The 26,446-nt window shown below is 42.1% G+C and overlaps 1 protein-coding gene across 8 annotated transcripts in view; it reads right to left on the minus strand.

Annotated features, from left to right (window-relative positions):
* The window catches only part of Filip1 (filamin A interacting protein 1), a 248,756-nt gene that overhangs the window by 113,658 nt on the left and 108,652 nt on the right, over nt 1-26,446 (minus strand). For 3 of the 8 annotated variants that reach the window (XM_023718714.1, XM_023718711.1, XM_023718710.1), the window contains exon 1: nt 4,324-4,347. The exons of 3 other annotated variants lie outside the window; for them this stretch is intronic. In XM_023718714.1, coding sequence (XP_023574482.1) covers nt 4,324-4,341 — 18 coding nt within the window. In that variant the 5' untranslated portion in view covers nt 4,342-4,347. Of the gene's footprint in view, nt 1-4,323; nt 4,348-8,015; nt 8,038-10,518; nt 10,746-26,446 lie in introns of those variants that run through there. 2 more of the 8 variants (XM_023718712.1, XM_023718713.1) reach the window with 2 other exon arrangements.

Genomic DNA, 26,446 nt, shown 5'->3' on the forward strand with positions numbered 1-26,446 from the left:
GGATGGGTCAATACTGCCTATTTTATTTATTCAGTCACAAGGGCCTCAAAGGAAGAAAAAAATATTCCCTAGAAGACATAGTTAATCATACAACTGTCAACTGAGACTTCTTCATGGCAGGATCCAGCTTTTACCTAACAACATCATCAAGGATCACTATAAGGATGGTGAGCAGGAGGAATCCTGTGTTCTGACCTTCTGCACATTAGAAGCATAACTTATGTTTTCCTCCTGGAATAGCAAGCCATTTTTGCTATGAACCAGGACTCTTCACTTGGACTTACAAATGCTTAAAGGAACTAAAAGCAGAGAAAAGTTGGACTTTCATTTTGTATCCCTGTTACAGTAAGCCTTTAGCTCTGCATGGGGGTATGTTGATCATTCAGGGAGTATCTGCCTAGAAGCTGGTCTGACAAGGTTGTAATCAGGATTTCAACCCTCTTCAAGACAAAGGACACTAAAAGCATTACAGAGATAATCAGTTACACCTGGAAGCCTCCAGCCATTGTCCCCAAGCTGTAACCACCTGCATTCCAAGAGAGGCAGAACACTGCCTGACCGAGATCACCACAGACAAAGGCAGTTCCCTTTCGTGGGAACATAACCATCCCTTAGCCATACGAGTTCCAGAACTATGACACCAGGACAGAGATAGAGACCAGCTGGCCCCCAGCCCATCAGCTGCTCCTTGAAGGCCAGCCTTTTGTCTTTGGGAGTGGGGCAGTCTGAACCCCTTTGCTATCAGTGTGCCCCCTCCAGCTACCTAAGCTGGAGGCCTTTCCTATCTTCCCTCTAATTTTCCAATTACAACTTATTTTCCTGTACATTTGTGCTTTAATTTTAATTCCATTATTACTAAAAGCAAGGATCAGGCAAGCTGGCGACAGTGTAACCAAGTCTGCTATCAATAAAGTCCACTTTAAATCACTTTATTCTATTTGGTAGGAAGGTAATGTCCAGACAGTAATGGATTCCATGTATCTCATTTAGGGAGATTAATACTTCTCCTTATTTTCAATAGTTTTCACTTACTCTTTCTTAGTGTTACACAGTATCTGAAACTTGTTACATGCAGCACCCATCTGATATTCACAACAAGCCTATGAGGGAGGTGCTTTTATTCTGAGGGCTACAGATTTGGCTAATGAGGTGAAAAGAGATAAATATCTTCCTAGAACACACAGCGGCTCCATACGAATAGAAGAGCTGGGATTAGAACCCATGTCTGACTCCAAGCTTGGACCCGGGGTATGACTTTCTTCTCAGATCTTATACACATGGAGATTAGGAGAGGGACACTGTAAATCAGAGAATCAAAAAGATGTATTAACGCTCACTGAAATGTTTCTTCCTCCATAAAATTCCTCTAAGAATTGAAATTCAGTAAGGAATATATATATATATATATATATTTTCCCTAAAGTCATTCACTTGTGGCAGAACTTGTAAAATAATGAATCATTCAAACCCTCCCCGAGCTGCTATGTGGTCAGATTTTAGGGTTAGAGGCTGTGAAAACAGGATACACAGTCTGAACGGGGACCCTGACAAACCCATCATACTAAAAGCCCCAGAGCTGAGCAGCAGCGCAGGGGGGCATTGGCTGGCTGAGTCCTCGTCCTCGCACTCGCAGCCAGAGAGGAAGCGGGCAGAGCCCGGGTCCCCTCAGCAGCCCGCCGCAAACAGCGGGCAGCCCACGCCTCCGAGTCGGGCCTCCGACGGGCCTCCAGGACGGGCCTCCAACGGGCCTCAGGGACGGGACTCCGGGACGGGACTCCGGGACGCGCCTCCGAAGGACCTCCCGGACACGCCTCCAGGACGGGCCTCCGACGGGCCTCCGGGACGAGCCTCCTCTGAAGAAAGCTCCGCCAAGAAAAGTGGGAGGTAAGCTGAAGGTGCGCGCAGCGTGCAACACCGCCTACCGTGTCCCTCTCTGCGGCCCGGGCCACCCTCCCCCGAGGCAAGCTCCCGAGCAGCTCCGAGCCACGCCTGCGTTCCTCCCCCATCAGGTGGCAGCAGGAGGCTACCCAGGTGTTTCTGGGGTTCTCTTTCATACTCAGGAGCCTGCTGACTCGTGCAGAGTGAAGGACGCGAACCGCTCGCGAACCTGCTGCCGCCAGTCGCGGCCATACCCCGCTTCTGCGCACGGATCGGAAAACAGAAAGACCTGGAGTCATCTGCGCTGAACCAACGAGGATTTCTAGAGCCTCTGAATAAGTGAGAGAAAAAGAAAAATGTGTGCAGCAGCTGAACACCCTAAGTCTAATTCCCAAGCCTCCCGCTCCTGGGAGCCAACCTTGACCTTGGCCGAGCTCTCCCACGCCAGCCTCTAGCACGCTGCGTCTTCCTGTTATGGTTCCGCGCCGCTCAAAACGCGCTGCGGTCGAAGACTTTTCTGTGCAATTAGGTTTTGGCATCTCAACCAACCCCTGCTCTTCCTGGCTTTCTTTTTTTCCACGGGTGGCTTCAAGAGCCATGTAGTATATAGGATTAGAGTCATGATACTGGACACACACACACACACACACACACACACAATTTCAGTATTTAAATTAATATATAGAATTGTAAGGAGAAGGTTTAATATGTAGTAAAAAGGAGAGCACATTAAAGAAAAGCCTGTATTTTTCAGTGTGGTCTAGCTAAGGGACTGTGGCCAGCGGGACTTTCAGGGTACTAGCTTCATTTTCTCGGGCATAAATGGCATTACTCAAAGCATCCAAAGTTAAAGGCAAACAAACAAAAACTGTTCTAGTCTTTCATCATCAGTGAGTTTTAAGATGTAAAGTATCAATTAAATCAACAGGTGTATCACCAGCTTACTTCCTGTGTGTACTTTAGCTACTTGGTTAAATCTGCCCATAAATCTCTCAACTCAAGAATTAAGTCTAACTGCCCGTGAGGTTATCATTGTAACATGATGTGCGGCTCAGAAGTGTTTCTGGCCTACCCCAAGTGCTTACAGTTCTCTTTAGTACTCATTACCTTTTCAACAAGCCGTAAAAATGAATTGTGCTTCTCATCTACATTCACTAAGTCCTCAAAATAGTCATGTTTTTTCTAACTTAATTTTTTAAACTTCTAATATGGCAGATCTATCCAAATTGAAAAATCCCTCTTAAATAAGCTCACAATGCTTTAGACTCTAAGAAAGAGGATTCTCTTAGAGTTCCTTCAGTCATACTGTAATCAAAAGGCCAAAGAAAATACTATAACTGTGATGAAATAGAAAAAATACTATTCTACCCAGCCTAAAGCTAGGACATGAAGCTCTGGCTAATACCCTTCAAGGATGATACCAGCTGACCTAATAGTTTTCCTGAAAAAAGGGACCAAAATAACCCACAAAAGAAATGTTTAGAGAACTGCCATGAAATTTTTTTTAAAAAGTTTTATTCAGTTGCATAACTGAGTGTGAAAGAATTTACTGTTACAGCGCTTAACCTCTGAATGGTGGTATAGGTCAACCTCTTCTAAACGTTTTGATACAATCCCTGTCCACTAACTCTTTAATTATAGTGTCTTCTGGAGTAGCTGCCTTGTCTTCCTCTATTCCCAGCTAGCATGGAAAAAATTTTCTTTCCAGTCTTATCTACCAGTACTTCACATGCAAATTCATCATAGTTCTCTATTCACTAGGTACAAATTAATTTTGGCATAACTTATTTTTATATCTTTGCTCATGAATTTCTTTCCCAAAATGGCCTATTCTAACCCCTCCACTCATTATGTTCCTTCTTCCAACAAATGTCATTTCTTCTTCCTCAGCAATTTTCTACACTTATTCTTTATATTAATTACTCGACACTTTCAAACTTTCTTAGTGATTGTTACTACCCCAAAGATGTAATCTCCTTCAGAAGAGGTAATATAACTTTTTCATATCATAATAATACCATCCAATAAACTGATTATTTGAAATTATAACAAGTTACCTGCTGGAATATAGGCTCACAGAACTTAGGATATACCCAGATGAAAATATAAATACAGTAATACTTCAGTTCATGAAAGCATCTGCTTGCAAACAATTTAGTTCACAAACAAAAGTGTGTGACAAAGCTTTACTTCTGTTCACAAACTCTACACCAGATGACAAACACAACCTCAGCCATCTTCTCTACACAAACAGAAATGTAGCCACCTCCCCCAAAATTGTAAAACAAATTAAGTTCATGAATTGAGGCACCACTGTAGAACTAAGAAAGATTTAGAAATGTCACTGTATAGTTAACAGATGTCAAAAACAATTTGTAATATTTGGAGAAATTCATAACACAAAATATATGTGGGTTTTTTAATATATTTGATACAGGGTCTCACTGTGAAGCGCAGACTCATAGTGATTGTCCTGTTTTCAGCCTCCTCAGCACTGGGATTACAAGTGTGCGCCACCACGCCTGGTTTCAGTGGCCAGTTCAGCATGCCTGGGGGGTGGGGCCAGTGTGGCTTGTAGTGTCAGGGGAAAAATATGTTTTAAAATAAGGTAATGCATTTACTTTAAGATCAACATAGTGCATTAGTATTGTATTTGCTCACAGTCTCTGCTGAAACACTAATAGAACAATGAAGAAAAGAAGATAAAGAAAACAAGAGTGCAGGAGACAGTAGACGAGCGAGGCTCAAAGTTGTGGAGAATGGAAAGTGGGCAGACATCTGGGTACTGACTTGAACCCTAGGTTCTGGTCATAGGGCGCAAGCAGCTTTAACTATCCCAGTGGTCTTCAAGCTGGGGAGGTGTCAGCTCTTCTGGGCGCACAGCTACCATAGACCACAGAACCCAAGTGGCTGCAGCGAGATTCCACCTAGATGCCTCTAGCTTGAATCTGATCTTCCTGGACTTCATTCTATAGCCTAGCCTGTGGTCCCTGTAAAATAATCATCAGCCTCCCCCTGGTAGTCCCTCCACAAGACCTCCTTGCCTGCTGTAGGGCCAACAGACTTCCTCTTCCTTTTTCTCGTGATGCATTTCATCTACCACCCTTACAGCGCTCATGATATACTGCCTGGTGTGTTCTTGAATGGCTTCTGGTATTGGTCTTGGCGACCTATCTGGAGTATAAACAGCTTTTAATAAGGATAGTGTCTCAGTTACTCTTTTCTTCTTGCTGGGACAAATACCCAACACTCAAAATGAAGGAAGGAAAGGTTTATTTAGCTCACAGTTACTGGAAGTTTCAGCCCACACTCAGCTGGCTCCCAGGCAGACTGGCACATGGCAGAGGGCAGCAGTTCATGGTGGCAGCAAGAGCAAGAGGGAGGAGGAGCAGCAACGACAGCTGAAGGGAGCAAGTCTGCCTCCCTTAAGTTGCATTCAAGCTATATGCCCAGGCTGGGTATAGTATTCACACCCGTGATCCTAGCCTTGATCATGAATTAATCTCAAACTCTAGAAGTCCCTGCCCCATGAATGCATGAGGCTTTGGGGGGGGGCAACTAGACACAAACCATAACATATAGTTTCTATTTTATTTCCTTAAAACAATGAGCATGCTAGCACACTACTTCTCCCACATTGCACCAGGGGAAACCGAGGCCCAGAGCCACCCAGCTGGTCAAGGCTGTGGCTGGGTCGAAGGGTGCACGTCTCCTTCTACAACTTCTACCTCACATTTCCCTCTTGATATTCATGTCCAGCATCTATGGTAGGGCTTTTTGTTTTCATTTTCCTCCTCCACAGAAATAATGCTGCACTCAATTATAAAAAAGAGAAAGCATTTAACTATTTAGGGACATACTGATATATACAGTAATGATAACATAATGACATTTTCCTGGCACTTACGACATCAGTGATTCATTCTCCAACCTCAAATATATTTTAAAATGCTTACATGTATATTCTATTATATAGTAATATTGCATTATTCTGAAGTTTTTATTCCACTAGTCATAGAATGCAATGAATTCTGCAGTTTTTATTCCACTAGTCATAGAATGCAATGAACAATCAATGATTAAATAGAATAAGGCTTTCACATTTAAAAGGCTATGAAAACCCTTCAGTTTTCTTCTAAATTTTACCTATATTTTTCCTACTTGACAACTATGATTTTCTCACACATTTTGATAGTACTGTACCATATTGTCTCTAAAGCAGAAGGAATGTCATAATGTAGCTTCATTAAACTTCCTAAACATCTGGAAAATGGACAGACTCCTGGTAGGCCAGGTCTAGAGCTTTTTGTTCTACTTCACATCCCTAAAAGGCTCTACTGCAGAGTTGAATAAATGCTGGCATTTCTCCATCACTGACCAAACAGGCCTACCTGCAGCAAGCAAGAAAGTACCTTAGGATTTAGCTATGACAAATTGCACTACTATAAACATGGATGCACATATATCACTGAGGTATGAGGTTTTCAGCTCTTCTGGTAAAATACCTAGCAGGGGAATAGCTGGCTTGAATGGGATCTCCAATGCAAGCTTTTTAAGGAATCTCCACATTGATTTCCATAGTGGCTGTACCAGTCTGCACTCCCACCAACAGAGCAGAAGGGTTCATTTTTCCCACAGTTCCTTTTGCATTTGTTATTGACTGACTTCTTGATGTTAGCCATACTTTGTGGGGTGAGATGGAATCTCAGTGTTGTTTTAATCCTGAAAACAACCCAGATGCCCATCAATTGAAGAATGGATAAAGAAGATGTGGTATTTTTATACAATGGAGTATTATTCAGCTATAAAACAGGATAAATTTGAGTCTTTTGTTGGTAAGTGGATGCAACTAGAGAACATACTCTTAAGTTAAATAAATCAGACCCACATGTGCAAATATCATATTGTCTCCTTAGTGTGAGAACTTGAAAGAGAAAAATAGAATCTGAAGGGTACAGTAGATACTGGGAAAAGGGAATGAACTTATCCAAAAGGAAAGAGTTACTGAGTTGAGGAGAAGGACAGGAGGGGGCGTGGGGGAAAGAGATTCATCTATGTATGTAAGCAGGATGGCTTTGACAGCTGTACTGTGCATTTCTGCTGGTCTGTGGAAAGGAGCAGTTAATACTTAATTTGTTTCATCTCCTTTTTCCAATTGTTTGTACTTTTTCTCTTCTAAATTTCTTATACATTTCTTTCTTTTTTCTTTCTTCTTCCAATTTTACATGCATATATCTGGTATATGAATAACTGCTTAGAAGACAACACTGTATTATAACAAATATTGTAAAATTCATGTTACTTTAAGTGAAATTCTGTATCATTTGTAATTTTTTCTGTTTTAATTCTAATTTGTACACTCTTTAAAAAAATAATTTAAAAGGAAAATGCCTTAGATTTTATCTCAGAAGCCCACATTTGCCAAATTATTCCTGAAAGTTGCCTCTGTTCTTAGCACCAACAGTGACAATAGTTAGCTGACACTTACTGAAGAGTTCACTGTGCACTGAGCAAATGAGTGCTGCATGAGCTGCTCATCGAGTACTAACAGCCCAGGAAAGCAGATTCTATAGTTACTCTTCATGTAACGATAAGGAGGGTCAGCCAAATAGCTCAGCGGATTAAAGCACCTGCAAGGAGGTGCAGGGCCAGGGTTCGAACCCCAGGCCTGCTGTGCTGACCCTGTCCCCTGGGTGCGCTGAGATGGCAATTGAGACTGGGCGTTGTGGCGCACACCTGTAATCCCAGCTCTTGGGGGCCCGCCCCTTAGCTCAGTTCTTTATGTGGCTGCTTCAACAAAGCAGTCAGGTTCAGGTTGCTGTGGTTCGATCCCCACAAGGCAAGCTAGCCAAATCTGCCCTGAAGGCATTCGGAGAAAAAAAAAAAAGAATCCAGCTCTTGGGAGGCTGTAAACAGGCAGATCACTATGAGTCTGATCTAGTAGCAAGACTCTGAACACCCTGTGTATTTTAGGGAACAGACCCTTCCCTAAAATACAAAATAAATAAATAAAGATAAGTTAAGTGCAGGGACCAGGGTTTGATCTCTGGTCCCACATGCTGCACCAGCACCCTCCCCCCATGGCCCCCCCATGGTGTGCTGAGCCTGTGAACAAGTCCCAGCATGGTGGTACACACCTGTAATCCCAGCGCTGGGGAGGCTGAAAACAGGAGGATTGGGGTAAGCAGATAGCTCAGTAGAATAAGCACTTCCCTGGCAAGGGCAAGGGCCTGAGTTCAATCCCCAATTCCCCCACCTAAAAAAAAAAAAAAAATAGGAGGATCACTATGAGTCCTAGCTGCATGGTGAGACCCTGTACCAAATACATAAATGAAAAAATAAAAATAAGGAAAGCAAAGCTCCCAATGACAGTTGTTTGCAAAAGTAATATGGTCAGTACCCAGGAAAGACTTATCTGGAACTGACAGCTATCTGGATTCTCCACATGTACCAGGTCAGGAATACAGCAGGCTTCGTGAATTAGTCCATAGCCACCCTTTTATGGGATATGCCATAGGATGCATGTCCCCAAACATCCTCAAAGAATAATAATCAGGATAAATCCTACTATCCCAGCAGACCCTTGTTTTCTGATTTCTACTTGTATAATAGCCTGTTCTCCTCAGCCCACTCTCCTCCCCACTCCTCTCAGATTCTGGCTCTGCCTCAGACCCCACAGGGCATGAGGCCTTCAACGGAGCTGACATGTGATCCAGTCTTCAGTCTTTGAAGTCTTGGCTCTGGACCTTTTGACCTGGAAAAGACACTGAGGTTGTAAACATGTAACAGTTGATATGACAACTGGATGAATTGAACCAATTACTTCAGTAAGCCAAATTAAGAAATATTCTAGTTTGTGGCTTAATCATTCTACTAAGCAAACTGTGTAAATTTTCCCTGTAGGAAAAAAAATTTGTTTTACATAGCAAATATTCTAAGATGATTTGATTGTATTTTCAAGAAACATGAGGCCAATAGATTAATGGTCAGCATTAGCCTCCATGAGAGAAGGATATGTGGTGGCTTGGATGACGTCACTGCTTCATGCTGATCCGGGGCAAGAATGATCACGGCAGAGATTGCTCATGCAGACAGTGACCTCATCTACTCCTGCAGCCTGCTGTGTGTTAGCTGAATCCAGGTGCTCTGTAAAACCCTTCTCTTCTAATCCCAGGACTATTTCTTAACAAAAGAGCGACGTAAGGCCAGTTGAATGTGTGGAGTCAGGCTGAACCTGTTTTTGAATTCCTGCTGAGTTCTGTCTCTTCTAATTGACCCCCAGAATCCCTTGTCATAGATTAGGCCAAAGTATCGGGTGCCTACTCTGAAAACAGAGCAAGTTCATAAACCAAATAAAGAGAGAAGAAAAACTATTCCTATTAAATCGCATATGTTGGATGCCTCTGAAGCCACATGAGTGTCAGAGATATTCGTGGGTGTCTAACGATGCTGATCACTGTGATGCTACATTAAGAGGCTGTGGTTTCCATATCAGTCAACCAATCGTCACAAACTTAGTAGCTCTGTGAATACAAACATTGGCAAGACTCATGAAGCTGGAGAACTTTGTGATGAGCTCACCAAGGTATGCTAAGAATTTAATTTATCTGAAGTGCTGGGCACAGCATTTGGACAGTGTGTGAGTGGGAACTATGTAGGAAGTGAGTCACCTTCAGAAATAACTTTTTCAGAGACATAATAGCCCTTCGCCCTACCTCAGCATACCACCCCATCCAACCGCGGACCGAGGAATTCCCATGACCTCGCCCATCAGCATCATTAGGGTTTTCCTAGCTGACTGAACCTTCCTGGGATTGATGAGGTGTTTGCACTAACCATGTGGACTCAGGAAAGCTTCATTAAGATACTGCACTCTTACTCTGTAATCTTGGAAAAGTCACCTTTCGGACCCATAATTTCCTCATCTAGGAAATGGGGGTAATAATGCGCAGATGTATGCGGCATTACTCTCCCTACACGTGTCACACGAGCAGTATGTAAGCAGGAGGACTTAATTTACAGTAGATTGCCTACTGGTCATCACATGACTCTTGATCACCAGGGACACAGCTACTTTGCTTTCAACTGTACACATCTACCACAGAACTGTCTAGCTTTTTCTACAAAAGCGTCAGTATTGTAGTCTTTGAGGGCCACGTGGTCTTTGTTACCACTATTCAAACCTGCTGAGAGCAAACGCAGCCAGAGACAAGCAAGCAAGTCAGCACGGCCCCATTCCAGCCTGAGTGCTTAGTGTGCTGACCCTTATCTACACTGTGATAAATATGACTGATAGAGGCATTTTTAGGCTGGGAAATGGAAATGTTTTCTGCTCCTGCTGGACTCCTCTCCAGTTGCACTACTTAGAAAGTGGCTGAGAAGATCAGGGAGAAGAGAGCATAGCAGCTCTGCTCCCTGTCTGCCCACTCTCCTCTTCTCCAGGGAAGAATGAGCATAAAAGGAAAGGAATTCCCACAAAGCTGGAGGACTCTAAATTAGAAGAACTTGACGTCATTTCCTGGCTAAAGCTCATGAGCAGCCTTCTCACTGACTTCTGTGGGTGCCCTCAGCCACGCAGACAGACAGAAGAAATCTCACCATATCTCGAAAGCATGAGAGGCAAGCAGTGCCCGCAGGTACCTAGAGGAGACAGAAGCAGCCGCGTGTCCAGCGGGCATGGAGGGCAGCTCAAAGAGGTAGCAAGCGTCATGCAGGCTAGGCTGCAAGCTCAGTCGCCCATGGAGGTTGATGAGGAAAATGCAACCTTCCTGGAGAGACCATGAGACACCAGAATGTGTATGGTGGGTGCTGAGACAGCACAGAGGTGGCTGTTCCACCTGCAAGAGCTGTGGCCCCCTTTCGTGGGACCCAGACTGCACAATGAGCCCAGGGCACACACCAGTGGCTCTGCAAGCTAGGGATGCAGGCTGCTGCACAGGCCCTGGGCGTGGTCTAATTCTGTGCTGGGGCTGCCTGAAATTCAGAATTTCTGAGCAAGGAGCTCTGGCCCTCTAGATCATGCAGTCAGTCTCGGGCACAGGGTAGGTAAGTAAACCAGATCATGGGAGGCTTCCTGCTACTGTGTCTGCTGTCACTCTCACTTGACAACTGATTCATGGTGATATCCCATGGTAGGCAGAAAGAGAGCTGGAAAAGAGGGAAGGACCAAAATGGGATTTTAACCTTGTCTAGGACTAATCTATATGTACTAAGTGACACCAGCTAGCCGGGTATGGCGGCACACACCTGTAATCCTAGCACTCTGGAGGCTGAGGCAGGAGGACTGTCCTGAGTTCAAGGCCGGCTTGGGTCACATGGGGAGTGCCAGACCAGCTTGAACTACCTAGTGGAATCCTGTCTCAAATCACAAATAAATAAATAAATAAATAAATAAATAAATAAATAAATAAATAAATAAATAAAATCAGTATTAAGGTACCAGGACATACCAGTGCAGCTCAGTCCCTTTGAAAGGATTGGAGAGAGGCGTGTGGGAGGGTTAGGTAAAAAGCAAAGGGAAAAGCAGCTAGTAGTAGAGCTAAGCTCCTGCGTTTTATGGGCTTCTTCCCTCTGAAGTGTGACCCTTGTTACAGCCTATAAACCATGCGGTACCAGAGGACTTTCAGCCAAGGTATGTCATATTTTCCTTAAATGTCACTGGTATTCTTCCTGCTCTGGCTTTTAAAAAAGAAACAAGAAACAAGACTGCTGGTCTCTGGGGACAGCAGAGCCCCAGGACTTTCGGCCAGTGGGACACTGAACAGCGCCTCTCAGTGAAGGGTGGGGAGGGACTCCAGCCAGCAGCCTGGGCGGGCCTGGCCCCAAAGCTCTGCTCCCTCTTCTCAGCACCTCTACTGTTTTCCCACCCCTGCTCCTCTTGTGCTGTTCACTGAAATCACCAAATTGAAACCCTGGTGACCTCACTCTGCTCCTGAATGGGCCCTCCCAGCCCATCTCCCTCAAGAATGGCCCTCACCTACCCCACCAGATGCTTTCTCTCGCACAATCAAGATGCTATCGAAGATGTCAGTCAGCTGACTTTAAACCACTGAGCACAATCATTACCCCAGCTTTAGGTTCCTCAGAGAGTCAGTGTATTAAGCCTAGTCTCTGAAAGTGAAACAGAAGAAGCTGCTTAGTAGGTTGGGTCAAAGGTTTGGCAAAGATGGCTTTTTTTTTTTCTTTTTTTGAGACCGGGTCTCATGCTGCAGTTTAGGCTGGCCTTGAACTCACTTTGTAGCCCAGGTTGGTGTGGAGCTCACAGGGATCCTCCTGCCTCAGCTTCCTAAGTGCTGGGATTACAGGCCAGTGCCACCATAGCTGGCCCAAAATGGTATTTTTTAACTGTGCTGCTAACCCATTTTCCTGTGTAAAATATGCTCTTTGAGAAGGAGGGCAGGAAGAAATCGGGAGACACGGGCTTCTCCCTCCTCTTTCCCCTCCGCATGCTTAGCTCTCAGCTGTCCTTTCCTCTGTGAAGTGCTAATTCCTTCTTAGGTATCTCAGTCCAATATTCCTTTCAAAAAGAGCCAAGCAGCCCTCACACCTCAAACACCTCTTGGCTGGGACACCTGGGGGAGGGTTGGGGAGCACAGGGCCAGCGCGAATGCTCCCAGAGTGTCTGGTCAGGCAGGGCTGGGCCAGGCCTGAGAAAGCCTTTCTAGCAAGCTGCCAGGTATCGCTGCTGTTGGTCCCAGGACCACACATGGAGAAACAGTGTTCTGACAAGTGGGACTCAGGCCCAGAAAATTCCAGTGAGGACCTTGAGGATCCATCTATTTTAATCTGCTCCCTTCTTCCCACAACTAAACTGGAAATGCTTTGCTGGGGTGGATACAAATAATTTTTCACTATAACTATGTGGATTGATTACATGCTACATTGGCATTCATTTTCCAGTATGGCCAAGCAGTTAGATGTGTGGGCCACAGAATGAGTTGAGGCCCCCACCAGCCAAACCTCCACACAAATGCAGTCTCTCTCTCTCTCTCTCTCTGATACTATTAGAAATCAGATTTAACACAAATATACATCTTTAGACTGGACACCACTGGACCCTCAGCCCTATGAAGCCTCACTTAGTGGCACTGAGAAGTGTCCCACACGTGTGGCAGAGCACTGACCGCCTGCTCACCACAGCCCTCGGCACTCTCCACTGCCTGGGAGCAGTGAAGACGAAACTGTTCAATGTGTTTTCAAGGTAGGTTTTGTTTCATTTTGTTTTGCTTTGCTTGGTTTTCTTTTGCTTTGTTTGTAGTACCAGGGGCTGAATTCAAGGACTGCTTACTGAACTATATCCCTAGCTCTTCTTGTTTTTTTTTTTCTGAGACAGCTTGTTGATCTGCTGAGATGCCCAGGCTGAGCTTGAACTTGTAATCCTTCTGCCTTAGCCTCCTTGAGTGGTGGCATAGCAAGTGTGTACCAGCACTTCTGGTTCCATGTTTTTCTCAGAATAGAGAAATCTTTCTCCATACCTAACAGGAAGAAAGAAAACTGGATGGCATAGCAAAATTCAAGGGGAGAGTGACTCTGGAGGAGGCAGGAACAGGTGTGCCTAGGTTGCTCAAGGCACCTGCTGGCAAGGGGGTGTCCAAAGGGAGAAGCTGCAGGCTGCCCGCGAGCCTGAGTACTTTCCAAAGCAGCAGGTGTGTGGCACACTGAAGGGAGCACCTTCTCAGGTGTGTCTCAGGGCTCAGCAGGGTCTGGACAATAAATAGTGAAGGTATAAATGGAAATGCATCCTAGGATGAGGAGAAAGGTACAAGGACAAATAGCTATAGATTAAGGCCAAGGTACGAGCTGTAAGCCTTGAGTATTCCTGTTTGTGTGTGTATGTGTGCATGTGCGCACGTGTATGCACACGCACCTGTTCCAGTTAGCCCAACTCTGGGGAGGGGATATCAGACTCCATCCAGGCCCAGGGAAGAGCGGGAGCAAAGCCCTGCTGCTCACAGCCTGCGGAGGGCCCAGGGAAGAGGCCAAGTGCAGTTCAGCAATAACCCCGGGCCACAAGCATGGTGGGTTAGCTCAGGAAGCTGCACATTGTAAGACTACACTGTGAGTTTGCATGTTCAGCCTTCAGTTTGTTCATCCCATGGCACCACTGCCCTTTCCTATCAGAAAATAAAATAGTGAGCCTAGGTGGTGACCATGGTAACTAAACACTGGGCTCAGGGGCAGAGAGAACTCAAGGAATGTTCTATAGCCATACATCTAGAAAGTACAAAATACATGTTTTTTTGGTTTTTTAATTTGGTAAAGGATCTTACTATGCAGCTGGGACTTGTAGTGATCCTCCTGTCTCAGCCTCCCCAGAGCTGGGATTACTGGCATGCACCATCATGCCCAGTTTCAGTTATTTTTAATTTTGGCTATGTTTCTATATTTTTAATGTCTAAAAATTGAGATGTACATAAATAGTAAAGTCTGTTTCTCATGTAGCCATGAGAAAAAATACTTTCCCAGTAATTCAATACTACCTTCTTGTTTTGTTGACATTTTATTTTCATCAACTGCCATTCAAGCAAAAAAAAAAAAAAAAAAAAAAAAAAGCCAAAGTGAGCGTTTTCCAAATTTGTCACCAGGGAGGGTGCCCCTTTTCCTTCTTCCCCTTGTTTTCTGTCTAGCCCTGTCCTTAGTGTACTATCATGACTCACCAGCCACAGAACACAAATTGGGAGCTGCTTTTCTAGGAGCGCCAGGGTATTTGCCTTGAGCCATCCATATTCCTGCTCCTAATGCACTGTGGCTCAGGACAAAGATCTGCCAGGCCAATGACCAACCAGCTAGCTGTCCTGGCAGAGTGAGCCTAAAGTGCGGCCCTAGCCAGGTGGGTGGGCCAGCACCCTCCGTCCTCTCTGCGACTCTGTCCTAAGGCCATGTGCCCAATGGCTGATAGGAGCGCAAGAAGAAACATAAAAGGGAGAACGTTAAAAGAATAAAAGCCTCAAAGACAAGAGGGGTACTTTAAAAAATCTCTTACATGACCCTGTGCAAAGATATTGACATGCAGTGTGTAAAAATAGAATTTATCTTTTAAAAATTGTAAATAGTGGAAGTTTGCTTTAGCCCAAGTCTTGACTAGGACTACACATTTAGGAGTTTCCTGTTTCTGCGTAGTTCGCTTTGAATACACACCAATTATACACTGTTCGGTAGATTGTTTAGCTTTTACCAGCACAGTCTCATTGCTTTCATTAGCTTTGTGACCTGTGTATTTGTAAGTGTCAAACGCTGCCTATGAATAAGCCAGTCAGAAGAGAAGCTGAGAATTAACCTTCCTTAGTCACTTCACAATTTAGTGCTCCAGCCTGAAGACTGGATTGGTGCTACCATTTGATATGTCATTATTTTCAGAATGTTCTCTATTATTTTTATTATATATTTATTGAGTGATTTTGAAATGTCAAGTCTTTAGATGAAAGGAAGGAAAAGAATTGGGGAGAGAATAAGAAGAAGAAAGAGAAGGAGAAGAGGAGGAGATAAAGGAGCACTAGGAGGAAAGTAGGTGGCTGTCACTGTGTGTCTCAGGTCTAGTGACACTGTTCCCATTAGGAAGACAAATCAGGGAGGGAGCTGGAAAATGGAGCAAGAGGTTTTGCTGCCCTCCGTGAGCTGACTGAATGAATTATTTCAGTCACCACCAGGAGAGGCCAGGGACTCAAGCCCTGCTCTTTGCTTTCTCATGGAGTCTAATTGGGGAAATTCTCCTGACTAGCTGCTTACTAAAACATGAGTTTATCCTCCTGTCACAAAGACAAGTCCACAGAAACATTATAGAGCACCTCCCTGCACAAGGCAGAACAAGTTTCCTCCACCCCAGCCCAAGGAAAGTGAAATTTTAACATGATCTATCAAAAGCTGAGAAAGTACTGTGTGTCCTAGCTGTTTTCAAACAACAAAATTACACTACGTACGGTAGCAATGCAGACACCCCTGAAACTTAGCACGCTAGTCTTCAGAGGAGGATTTAAGTAGTTAAAGATTCTTTACATTTTATTTATCTTGAAATATGGGTAAATGGGTACTCTATTGTTGGGATTTAATAAAGTCTTGTCTGATTCAAACTACATCCTACATTTCTGTGCCTCTGCCATTTTACGGGATGAGAACTTCAGGTGAGTTAGTGTAACCCAGAAGTGAACCTGGCTTTGGAGACTGGAGATCCACAGGCTCTCCACAAAACCCTCACTCAGGCAGATCTAAAAGCCTTCGAAGAGGACAAAGGGCTGGCTGTGCTCCTAAATGTGGGCCTGAAGCAGCTACCGACATGCTCTCCTACATTTCCTTGTCTCTCTCTCCTTCTGCCAAGTGGCCTTTCTTGTTTTACCTGGAGCTTCCAAGATGCTATCAATGCGCCAATGCAGGAAATGTCCAGAAAGTGCAGCAGCGTCTGGGTTTAACCCACAGTGCTTCTGAATTTGTCATACATCAAAGGCAGCACTGGGGCCAGGACTGAAGTGCAGAAGCCACAGAAGCCACAGAGTTACAGAAATTACTGCTGGAAAAGTTTCTAGCATGACTGCAGAGGTCTCAAAATCAGGAGATGGAGCAGCTTCAGGGTTCTGTCAGAGATACGAGACCTAGAGGAGGTAATCTAGTAGAAAATGGGAGTGAGAAATCATCAATTATCTTAAAGTGGAATTTTCTTAGAAAGTACCTTTTCATCATATCATTTATTTCGTAGAGTTATAAAAGGTTGGGACTGAGAAAGTCTTATGCCATCTGATGATGACACCAGTGGAGGGACGTCATCTGCCTACTTCATTCCATGCTGTCACCTTGTTCTGCCAGAAATCTGGTGAAGTTTCACTGGCCACTGGCAGAAATCCCTTGACTAGAGGTCAAGAAAGACAAAGGGCCAGAATGCGCTAGTAAGCCAGTTCTCCAGAAAAAGAAACGAAAAGCCTTGGTGTCATTTGCAGGTTTGCATGGTGTGAACACCCACCAAGGTGACATCCTAGAAAAGAGAATGGATGGACACCGGGAGAAGACCATGACTCCCACGTGCTCAGCTCCCTACTCTTTCCCACACAGACGGAATCATGGTGGAGAAATCTCCCTGCACTGCTAAGCACTATGAAGACAATACTTGGAAAGATGCCTCAGGTCAACCCGGCATCCCCACTGAAACTTTCACTTAACTGTCTACCCACTGCCGGGCCACTGCAGCCCTAGAGTCAGTTGTTTCAAAATGACAGATAAGAATATAGAGAAAGGCAGGGAAATCAGAGAGAGATGTTTCTTCAGTACAGACAACAAACTAGGAAAAAAAATACATGAATATGTGTGAACAAACTTAAACTGAATGGCTTCTGTTCAGAAAACAAGCTAGACACCGAACTAATTTCCTTTCTTTCATCAGCAAGGAAGTGTCCATGAGGGTACCTTTCTGACTTTCCCCTCTTCCTCCATGCAAGGTGTACGCAGTCCTCAGGGTCAGGAACTCCTCAGGGGAAAGCTAGCCCTGTGGATGTCCCTGACGGATGGAAGCATGTTCCCCCACCCATGGCAAGGAAACGGCCTCCAGCCCGATCCAAAAAGATGATGTCAGAGACAAGTGCAAGTTGCTGACCTGGAAACCTCCTGCCACATCACAGAGGAGGAAGTCAAGCGTGTTCACTGGTCAGACTTTCTCCTGGTTTGTGGAGAGCATATTTGATCCAGGGAAGAACAGTTGTCAAGACGAAGGGTTAGTCATCCGTAGTGCTGCCGAAGGGACTATCTGGACATTCCAAAGAAATTAATTAACTGCTTGCTTTTCCTTGGTTTCTACCTCTAAGGAGAAAGACCAAGAACCATTGTCTTTTTCATGGGGTAAGCTAGGAAGTTTCATTAATCAATTTGCTGAAAAGAAAAAAATATAGCAGTAGTCCTTGTATGTCAGGGCTGTCTTTAGCATGTTGACTGCAAGCATTCCTGTCATTTCTGCTGCGTGCCATGATGTGCACTGTGGCAGGTAAAAGACCGTGCTCCTGTCATGAATCCCAGAACATGCTTCTTTCAGCTGGGTTTCTTTGCATGCCTTTTAGTGCATCCTTTGGAGCAGGGCAAAGCTTTATCCTAGGCCATGCACAAATAGTAGAGCCATTGCTGGGCATCATGCTTTTCTCCTGTAATCCTAACACTTGGGAGGTTGAGGCAGAAGGATCTTTGTGAGTACAAGACCAATCTGGCTACAAAGTGAGCTCAAGGCCAGCCTGAACTGCATAGCAAGGCCCTGTGTAAAAAAAGAGAAAGAAACAAAGAAAGATAGAGAGAGAGAGAAAGAAAGTGAGCCAAAAAAGGTATAGTACTTTTTTTGCTCTTTACTACATTATGGTATAGATTCACATTTGACTTCATACTTCAGGCTAAATCCATTTAACAGCAACTATTCTCTTTTACCTTTCTTTATCCTACAGGGCTTTGATTAGAAAGCTTAAAATAAAATTAACTTAAGTACACAAATAGAAACAGAATTATAGTTATTTTGTCCGCATGTTACAGCTTTGCTCTTTTATCCTTTAAGATCAGAAACTGCCTAAGGGCAAAAATTTCTAATTCATTTTTGTGACTCACAAGAGTCCACACAGGACTCAGACACAATGCACACTGCTTAGGTCTCTGTATATTTGAATTAGGCCAGAGAACATTAAAAAGACAAGGTCTGAGAAACCCAATGGACACATCATGGCTGACCTCCTGGAAGAGCAGCCCTATTTCTGGCCCAAATAGATCCAAGAATCCAAAATGTGTGATCTGATCCCTCAGAAGCCCTCAGCATCCCTGCAAGTGTGAGGAAGCCTGGGCAGTAGAGTGATTTCAAGGTTAGGCTTCACTACTTAGTGAGTGAGACCTCCTCTCAAAAAAAAAGATCCTTAGGATCTACAATCTTAGGTACAGGATCTCAGGATAAATCCTGAGGGGATTTCACTGACCTTATCAGACCCAAAAGCTACAACTTTTGTTGCATAGGTCCTGCTTTATCTTGGTCTTAACCATCCAGCAGAAAAGTATAAAAATGAAATATAAGAAGTAAAGCCATGCTGTTATGTTGAGCTGTAGGGGACTCAGGTCAACAATTTCTGACATTGCCAGTGAAGCAGAAGACCCAATACCATTATGGACTACTGGACTCTTTTAGAATATTTTGCTGAGTTTACACACCTATAATATTCAAATAACGGAAATAAACAAAAAAAGGGTGTACAGATGAATGTCCATTTTGTATCTATGTATTCAAAGTGGTTAGGATCGATATACAGTTACATTCTCTTAATGAATAGAGTGATTTGTTCTAATGGTGTTTGTAGATAGGATATCATGTCTGCATCTTGTACAGCAATTAACCACTAGGAAGAATGTATACAATGTGTTAATTATTGAAACTGTCCTACCGGTTTGGTTTGAAAAAAAAAACAAAAGAAAAAAAAAAAAAAAAAACACTTCAGATTCCACCTGGTCATGGCAGACCCGAGGAAATCATCAGCCTTAAACACCTAAAAACCCCGTCCTGCAAGCAAACTGCGAGGTGCCCAAGCCCAGCTTCACCCCATAAAAGGACAGTGTTCTCTCTAGAGCAATGAGTCCTTGCCAGTTCTGTGCTGTGAAATCTAGGAACACTGCAGCCCGCTTCTCAGCAGCACAAACAGTGACACGGAAGGCAATTATATTGAAATACAATGATTAAGATTAAATAAAATTGGAATATACTAAAAAAAAAAGATAAAATAAAACGCATTGCTTATTTAAAAAAATAATAAGGTAGAATGACCAAAAATAAAACATTAAAAGTCCTCGGAATCGTAATGCGCCTACTAGAAGGGACCCAGGAAAAACTCCTGGCTCTTCATTAAGATGATAGAGAATTTTCGAGATTTCTCAGAAGTTACAGAAATATCATGAAAGTCAAAAGGTGACTAGAAGGCTAATAACTAGCACAGCTGCTGACCAGTACCATTGCCAACATCCCATTATCCCTGAATAGCCTCTAGATTTTCCCTGGACCCCTGGGTTATCCTCTTTTGCATGCTAACATGGAGTCCCATGCGAGGACCCCTACCTGCACGCACTTTGTGGAGAAAAGGAAATCCAAGCTACAGAAAACTCTGAGAAAAGGAAACACGTGCAGTGAACAAATGTGGTCTGGCCTGAAGGCATAAGCCTCCCCCGTTCTCTCTCCCTCTCTGTGTCTGTCTCTGTGTCTGTCTCTGTCTCTGTCTCTCTCTCTCTCTCTCTCTCTCTCTCTCTCTCTCTCTCTCTCTCTCTCTCTCTCTCTCTCTCTCCCTCTCTCTCTCTCTCTCCCCCCCCCGCCTCTGTCTGTCTGTCTTTCTATCTCTTTCTGTCTGTCTCTCTGTCTATCTCTTTCTGTCTCTGTCTCTCTCTCTCAATATACAAACAATAGTTTCAATATGCAAAAAACAGAAACCTTAAAAGTATGAAGAAGGGCAGATACAAGACTGAAATGTAAGCAGCTCTTAACTCTGTAGAATAAATGGAATATATGTATCCCCTGTGCTGAGTCAGTTCAGGTTGATAAAAGCTAAATAAATAAATGGGTGATCAATTTATAGTAGTACTGCAAAGCACTTATAAATATTGAGGCCAACGTTAGCCTTCAACATAAAATCCTACAGAAAACTATAAGGGTGGGAGTAGGGGTATGAGGGAAAGAGAGTTTAAAAAATTAAGATGTGTCATGTACAAGTACCAAATACCTGCAGTAAAAGTAGTCACCATGTATTGCAAGCAGGTACTCATAAATTTTTCTTTTAAAAACTACAAGGTAAAAAAAAAATAAAAATAAAATAAAAATAAAAACTACAAGGTATATTTTTTAGAGATGGGGAAGGCATTCAGGGGAAGAAGGAAAAAATCAGAAAAGGGTGACATGGCTGAAAATAGTCAAAATATTATACATAGAAGAATATATCAAAACAAGTCTCATTCTGCATTATTATGAACACATACAAACATATAATATCCTAAGGCCTAGGGAAAACTATAAAAAATCATTAGGGATGGAGGTAAAGCTTAATGGTACAGTGTATGCTTGACAAGTATGAGGCCCTGAGTCTGATTCCCAGAAACACATTTAAACAAAAAGAAAAGAAAAATTAAAGATCACTGGAATTTTTTTCTTTTCTTTTTTTGTTTTGTTCTGGGAATCAAACTTGGAACCTTACAACTTGCCAGGCAGGTGCTATTTCACTGAGCTATCTCCCCAGCCCCTGATCACTGGAATTTCTGCTGAAGTAAAACTCTAGGTCATAGGAACTAGGTCATTTGAACTATTGCATGGTATGTTCTTAACAAGATAAATACAAAGTAAGCCATTGCTAAGAAGTAACTCTCAACTTACAAGGGAAGATATACTAGCAAATCTTTCTTATTAGTCAATAAGCCAGTTAATAAATATTTCTGGAGAAACTACTGCATTCAAAATTCTTTTTTTTTTTTTTTTTCAGAACCAGGGATTGAACTTAGGCCCTTGCCAGGCAAGTGCTTATTCTACTGAGCCATCTCCATGGCCCTTGCATCCAAAATTCTATGGCTATTCTCATCATCCTATGGCTATACTTCATCTGAGCCAAAAGGAACATATATGCATTTTCATGTCCACAGTTTATTGCTATTGGCCTACCTGTCCTGCCAATAGAAAAGTATCTCAGGAGTTTGGATTTCATCATCATCATCATCATCATCATCATCATCATCATCATCATCATCATCACAGTGAATAGACATACACAAATAAGGAAATAAGTTTAGCATTTTAAAAAATAAATTTCCCAGGGCCAGGAGATAGCTTAACAGACTAAAGCGCCTGCTTAGGTAAGTGCAAGGACTGTGGTTAGATCTCTGGCACCACATGCCATGCTGGCCCAACCCTCAGGTGTACTGAGCCAGCTACCGAGTCCAGGCATGGTGGTGCATTCCTGTAATCCCAGTGCTGGGGAGGCTCAAAACAGGAAGATCAACACGAGTCGGAGCTGTGTAGTGAGACCTTCTGCCAAATACATTTTTTTTAAAAAAGAAAGAAAATATATAGTGGATTCTTTCAGCATCATTTTATAAATCTAAAATTATTTCACAGTAAACTTTAAAATACATTGTAGTAAATACAAAAATGAAAAGCAAATACACACACAAGTTGTGAACTGATCTTTTAAAATGCTTCACTCTGAGTCAATAAAGTCCGAAGAACCTAGAAATTCAGACTCCATCTATTTTCCCAGCCTTCATAGCAAATCAACTAGTTTTACGGCATGGTCTATAATAGTGCAGGAGGTGAAGGAGAAATTGTAGGTGAAGAGAATTTTTATTGGGATGTGTTTATTGCAGATATCAACACTTGTATTATTAAAAGCCATGCAATTTACAAGAGGAAATGCTGAGATCTATCTACAAAGTAAACAGCAGGCAAGATTGGCTTCTTGTTATGAAGAATGACATGAGTGTATGAGGCCAAATATGAGAGAGCATTGACCCCCTTTGTTACTCTGGCCTTTTGACCAACTGACTTCTTTTTAGCAATGGGTGTGATATGACTGAAACTTTCTTCCTGCTCCAACTTCACTTTGTTTTCCTTCCTTCTCAAAATACTCATCCACATAAACCGATGCCAGCACACAAGCAGGGTCCTTAGTCAGAGACAAATTATTTCCTACCTTATCCCTCCAATATCTAAGTCAAATGAAAAATGAAGAGTAGAACAAATTTTAGATTTTATTTTGCTCTTGAAATATCTGTTAAAAAAGAAAAAGTTAATGCATAGATTTTGCTTTCTTTTTTCTTTAGAAATTGTATTCCAAGATTAGAAGATGCAGAAGCCACTTTAAACACACTCAGCCACCTTATCTTCGACAAAGAGTCCAAACATGCTTACTGGAAGAAAGATAGCCTCTTTAACAAATGGTGCTGGAAAAACTGGCTCTCTACATGCCGAAAACTAAAACTTGACCCAGGTCTATCACCATGCACTAAGCTAAAGTCAAAATGGATTAAAGATCTAAACATTGAAACAGAAACACTAAATCTCCTGGAAGAGAAAGTAAGAGGAACTCTTGAAGACATAGGGATAGGCAAAGACTTCATGAACAAAAATCAAATCACATGGGTAGCTGGGGAGATGGCTCAGTGGAATAAGAGCTTCCCTGGCAAGCTCAGGGGCCTGAGTTCAATCCCCAGTTCTGAAAAAAACAAACGAACTGGGTTTACAAATCGCATGGGTAATTCTTGAAAGAATTAATAACTGGGACTTCCTCTTATTGAGAAGTTTTTGTGCATCAAAAGAAATTACCAACAAAGTGAAAAGACAACCCACAAATTTGGAAAAAACCTTAACTAATAAGCACTCAGACAAAGGTCTTTTCTCTAGAATTTATAAAGAACTAAAAAACATTAGGGCCCCAGATTTTTTTTTAATTCAGGGTATTGAACTCAGGTCCTTGTACTTGCCAGGCAAGCACTTATTCTATTGAGCTATTTTCCCAGCCCCAGGGCCCCAAAATTTAAAGACCCAATCCAGAAATGGGCATCTGAGATGAATACACTTCTCAGAGAATGAAATTATATAAGTGAATAAATATATGGAAAAATGTTCCATATCACCAGTCATCCATGAAATGCAAATTAAAACAACACTGAGATACCATCTCACCCCAGAAAGAGTGGCTATCATAAAGAAATAGCCAACAACAAATGTTGGAGAGGCTGTGGGGAAAAAGGAACTCTTCTCCACTAATGGGAAAGTAGACTGGTGCAACCACTATGGAAATCAGTGTGGGGACTCCTTAAAAAACTAGGACTGGAAATCCTATTTAAATCAGCTATCCCCTACTGGGAATTTTCCCAGAGGAACTGAAAATATCATATCATAGTGATATATGTACACCTATATTTATAGCAGCACAATTTGTGATAGTCAAATCTTAGAAACAACCAAAATGCCCATCACCTGAGGAATGGATGAAAAAGATATAGTATTTTTATACAATGGAGTATTACTCAGCTATAAAGAATGATAAACTTGAAGCCTTTATATTTAAGTGGAAATAAACCAGACTCACATGTGTAAATATCATATAGTCTCACTAGTGTGAGAACTGAAAAGAAGAAATAAAAATAGAAAGGTATAACACAATTAAAAGGAAAGAGAGAACTTAAGGATTAAACAACAAAGAAAGGGCAAGGATAAAAGCTACGAAACATGACAGGGGCAAAACCATACATTTGTATGCACAAGATGGTTAAGGCAAAGATCCTGAGAATCTTCAGCAGGTTTTTAAAACTAGCAGCTAATTGGTAGGATACTCACCTTGACTAACTATATATGCTGATTCCTGTGAACTAAACAACTGCACTGCAGATAGCAATGTGTAATACTAGGGCCATGCTTGGTATGCCTGCCATTTTGGTTTTCTAAATACATACTGCTTCTAATGTCATACCAATTACTGCTATACTGCCTCTCAAGTAAATGTTTTTTTTTAAAAAAGGGTAATAAATGAAAACAAGAGACAAAGAAAAAAATGTCACAGGACCGTCCTGCTACAATGCTGTATATGGTTAGATTTCTAAATTTCTGTGTAAAAATATGTAATTGTTTATTCCTACTTTTAAAAATATTTTATTTATTTACTTATTTATTATTTTTTCTTCACATTCTGTAGGGATTTAAAGTTTAATATATCAATACTTGACGGAAAATACCTGTTCCATGTTATGTCTAAGATGTTTGATATTCAGACAGATAGTGAGGTTAAGCTCACCTGCCTATGTTATAGGGTAATAATATCATTAAGCTTCTCTTCTGAAGGGTTAACAACTTAAGTTGGCAGACCAAAAATTAGTAAAAATAAGGGCTTCAAGGATAGCCAACTTTTGGTCCTAGCCATTCAAGGTCAGTGAGGACTCAGGACATAAAAGAACTTGTACAGGGAACCAGGGAGATAGCTCAGTAGAATAAGCACTTGCCTGGCAAGCACAAGGGCCTGAGTTCAATCCCCCACTCCACCAAAAAAAATTAATTAATTAAAGAGAGAGAGAGAGAGAGAGAGAGAGAGAGAGAGAGAGAGAGAGAAAACCTTTACTGTAACATCCTCTAACTCGGTTGTGTCCCAAATTTTCTGACTAAGGAGATTATGGGACCACAGAGGAAAGTGACCGATTATGTAAAGTGTGCCTAGGAAGAGGCACATGGAGAGAAATCATTTTCTCAGGCTTTCACAGAGCACAAATTGGTCAAGCAATGGCCGTGACTCATTCACATGGCTGACACTGACAAAGGATTACAAACGGTGGTACAGGTCTTCAGGGTAAATCCTGAGGGGATTTGACTGACCTTGTCAGATACAGAAGTTTCATTTCTTCTTATATAGGTCTTGCTTTATGTTGGTCTTAACCATCCAGCAGAAAAGTATAAAAACAAAGAATTAAAAGTACAGGCATATTAATATGCTGAGTTTTAAAAGGCTCAAGTCAACAACTTCTTACATTGCCAGTCCTATGGCTAACCCACTACAATTATGGACTACTGGAGTATATTGGATTATTTTGCTGAATTCACATACCTACAATATTTAAATGGCAATGGAATACCCATCTCTAACAAAACTAAACAAATACAAAGGGATATAAAGGACGGACCATTTTGTATCTGTATATACAAAATAGTTAGGATGGATATACAACTCCTTTCTCTTAATTCAATGAGAAGATTTGTACTAATAGTGTTTGGACAGGATATCATGTCTGCATCTTGCACTATGATAGCTACTATGAAGACAACAATATGCAATGTATTATTATTATTTTTTGTTTGTTTGTTTGCAGAACCAGGGATTGAACTCAGGCCCTTGTGCTTGCCAGGCAAGCACTTATTCTACTGAGCTATCTCCCCAACCCCTACAATGTATTAATTATTGTAACTGTCCTACTACACTGTCTCATTGCTATTTGTTTCTCAATAAAATTAATAAAATAAAAAATAAATTGTATTCTCCAAACAGATTGTATAAAGATCTTTATAAAATCATTAAACTAAAACAATAATCAAAAAGAAAATAAAATATTTATAAATGTTTATGCCAATGCACTAATATCAATCCATTTTCAGTAGAATGTATCAAGGAAATAAATTTATATATACATTTAAAAATCTACCGATTTTCTTTAATTTTTATGGAAAACTTAAATCTCGTGGTAACTTACAATATAGTAAGGGATGACTTAGCAGAGCACTTGCATGTAGAATGTGCTTAAAACCAGCACTGGTAACAACAGAGACAAATGATGTCACACGACAGGTATGATAGTCCAGTCTGAGTCAAAATTATCATGTTGAGTTTAAATGCAACATTGAGCCTATTACTAAGTCAGCTATTTGCCATCAATTTTCAGATAAACTTTGCTCAGCTGATACTAAGCATGTTGGGGGATTCCTAAAGAGATGCAGCCAATAAAAAGCAATGTTCTTATAGCAGCACAATTCGTGATAGCCAAATCTTGGAAACAACCAAGATGCCCATCACCTGAGGAATGGTTGAGAAAGATGTGGTATTTTTACACAATGGAATATTATTCA

Source organism: Octodon degus, unplaced genomic scaffold (genome assembly GCF_000260255.1).
Source record: "Octodon degus isolate 3935 unplaced genomic scaffold, OctDeg1.0 scaffold00061, whole genome shotgun sequence".
Taxonomy (NCBI): Eukaryota; Metazoa; Chordata; class Mammalia; order Rodentia; family Octodontidae; genus Octodon; species Octodon degus.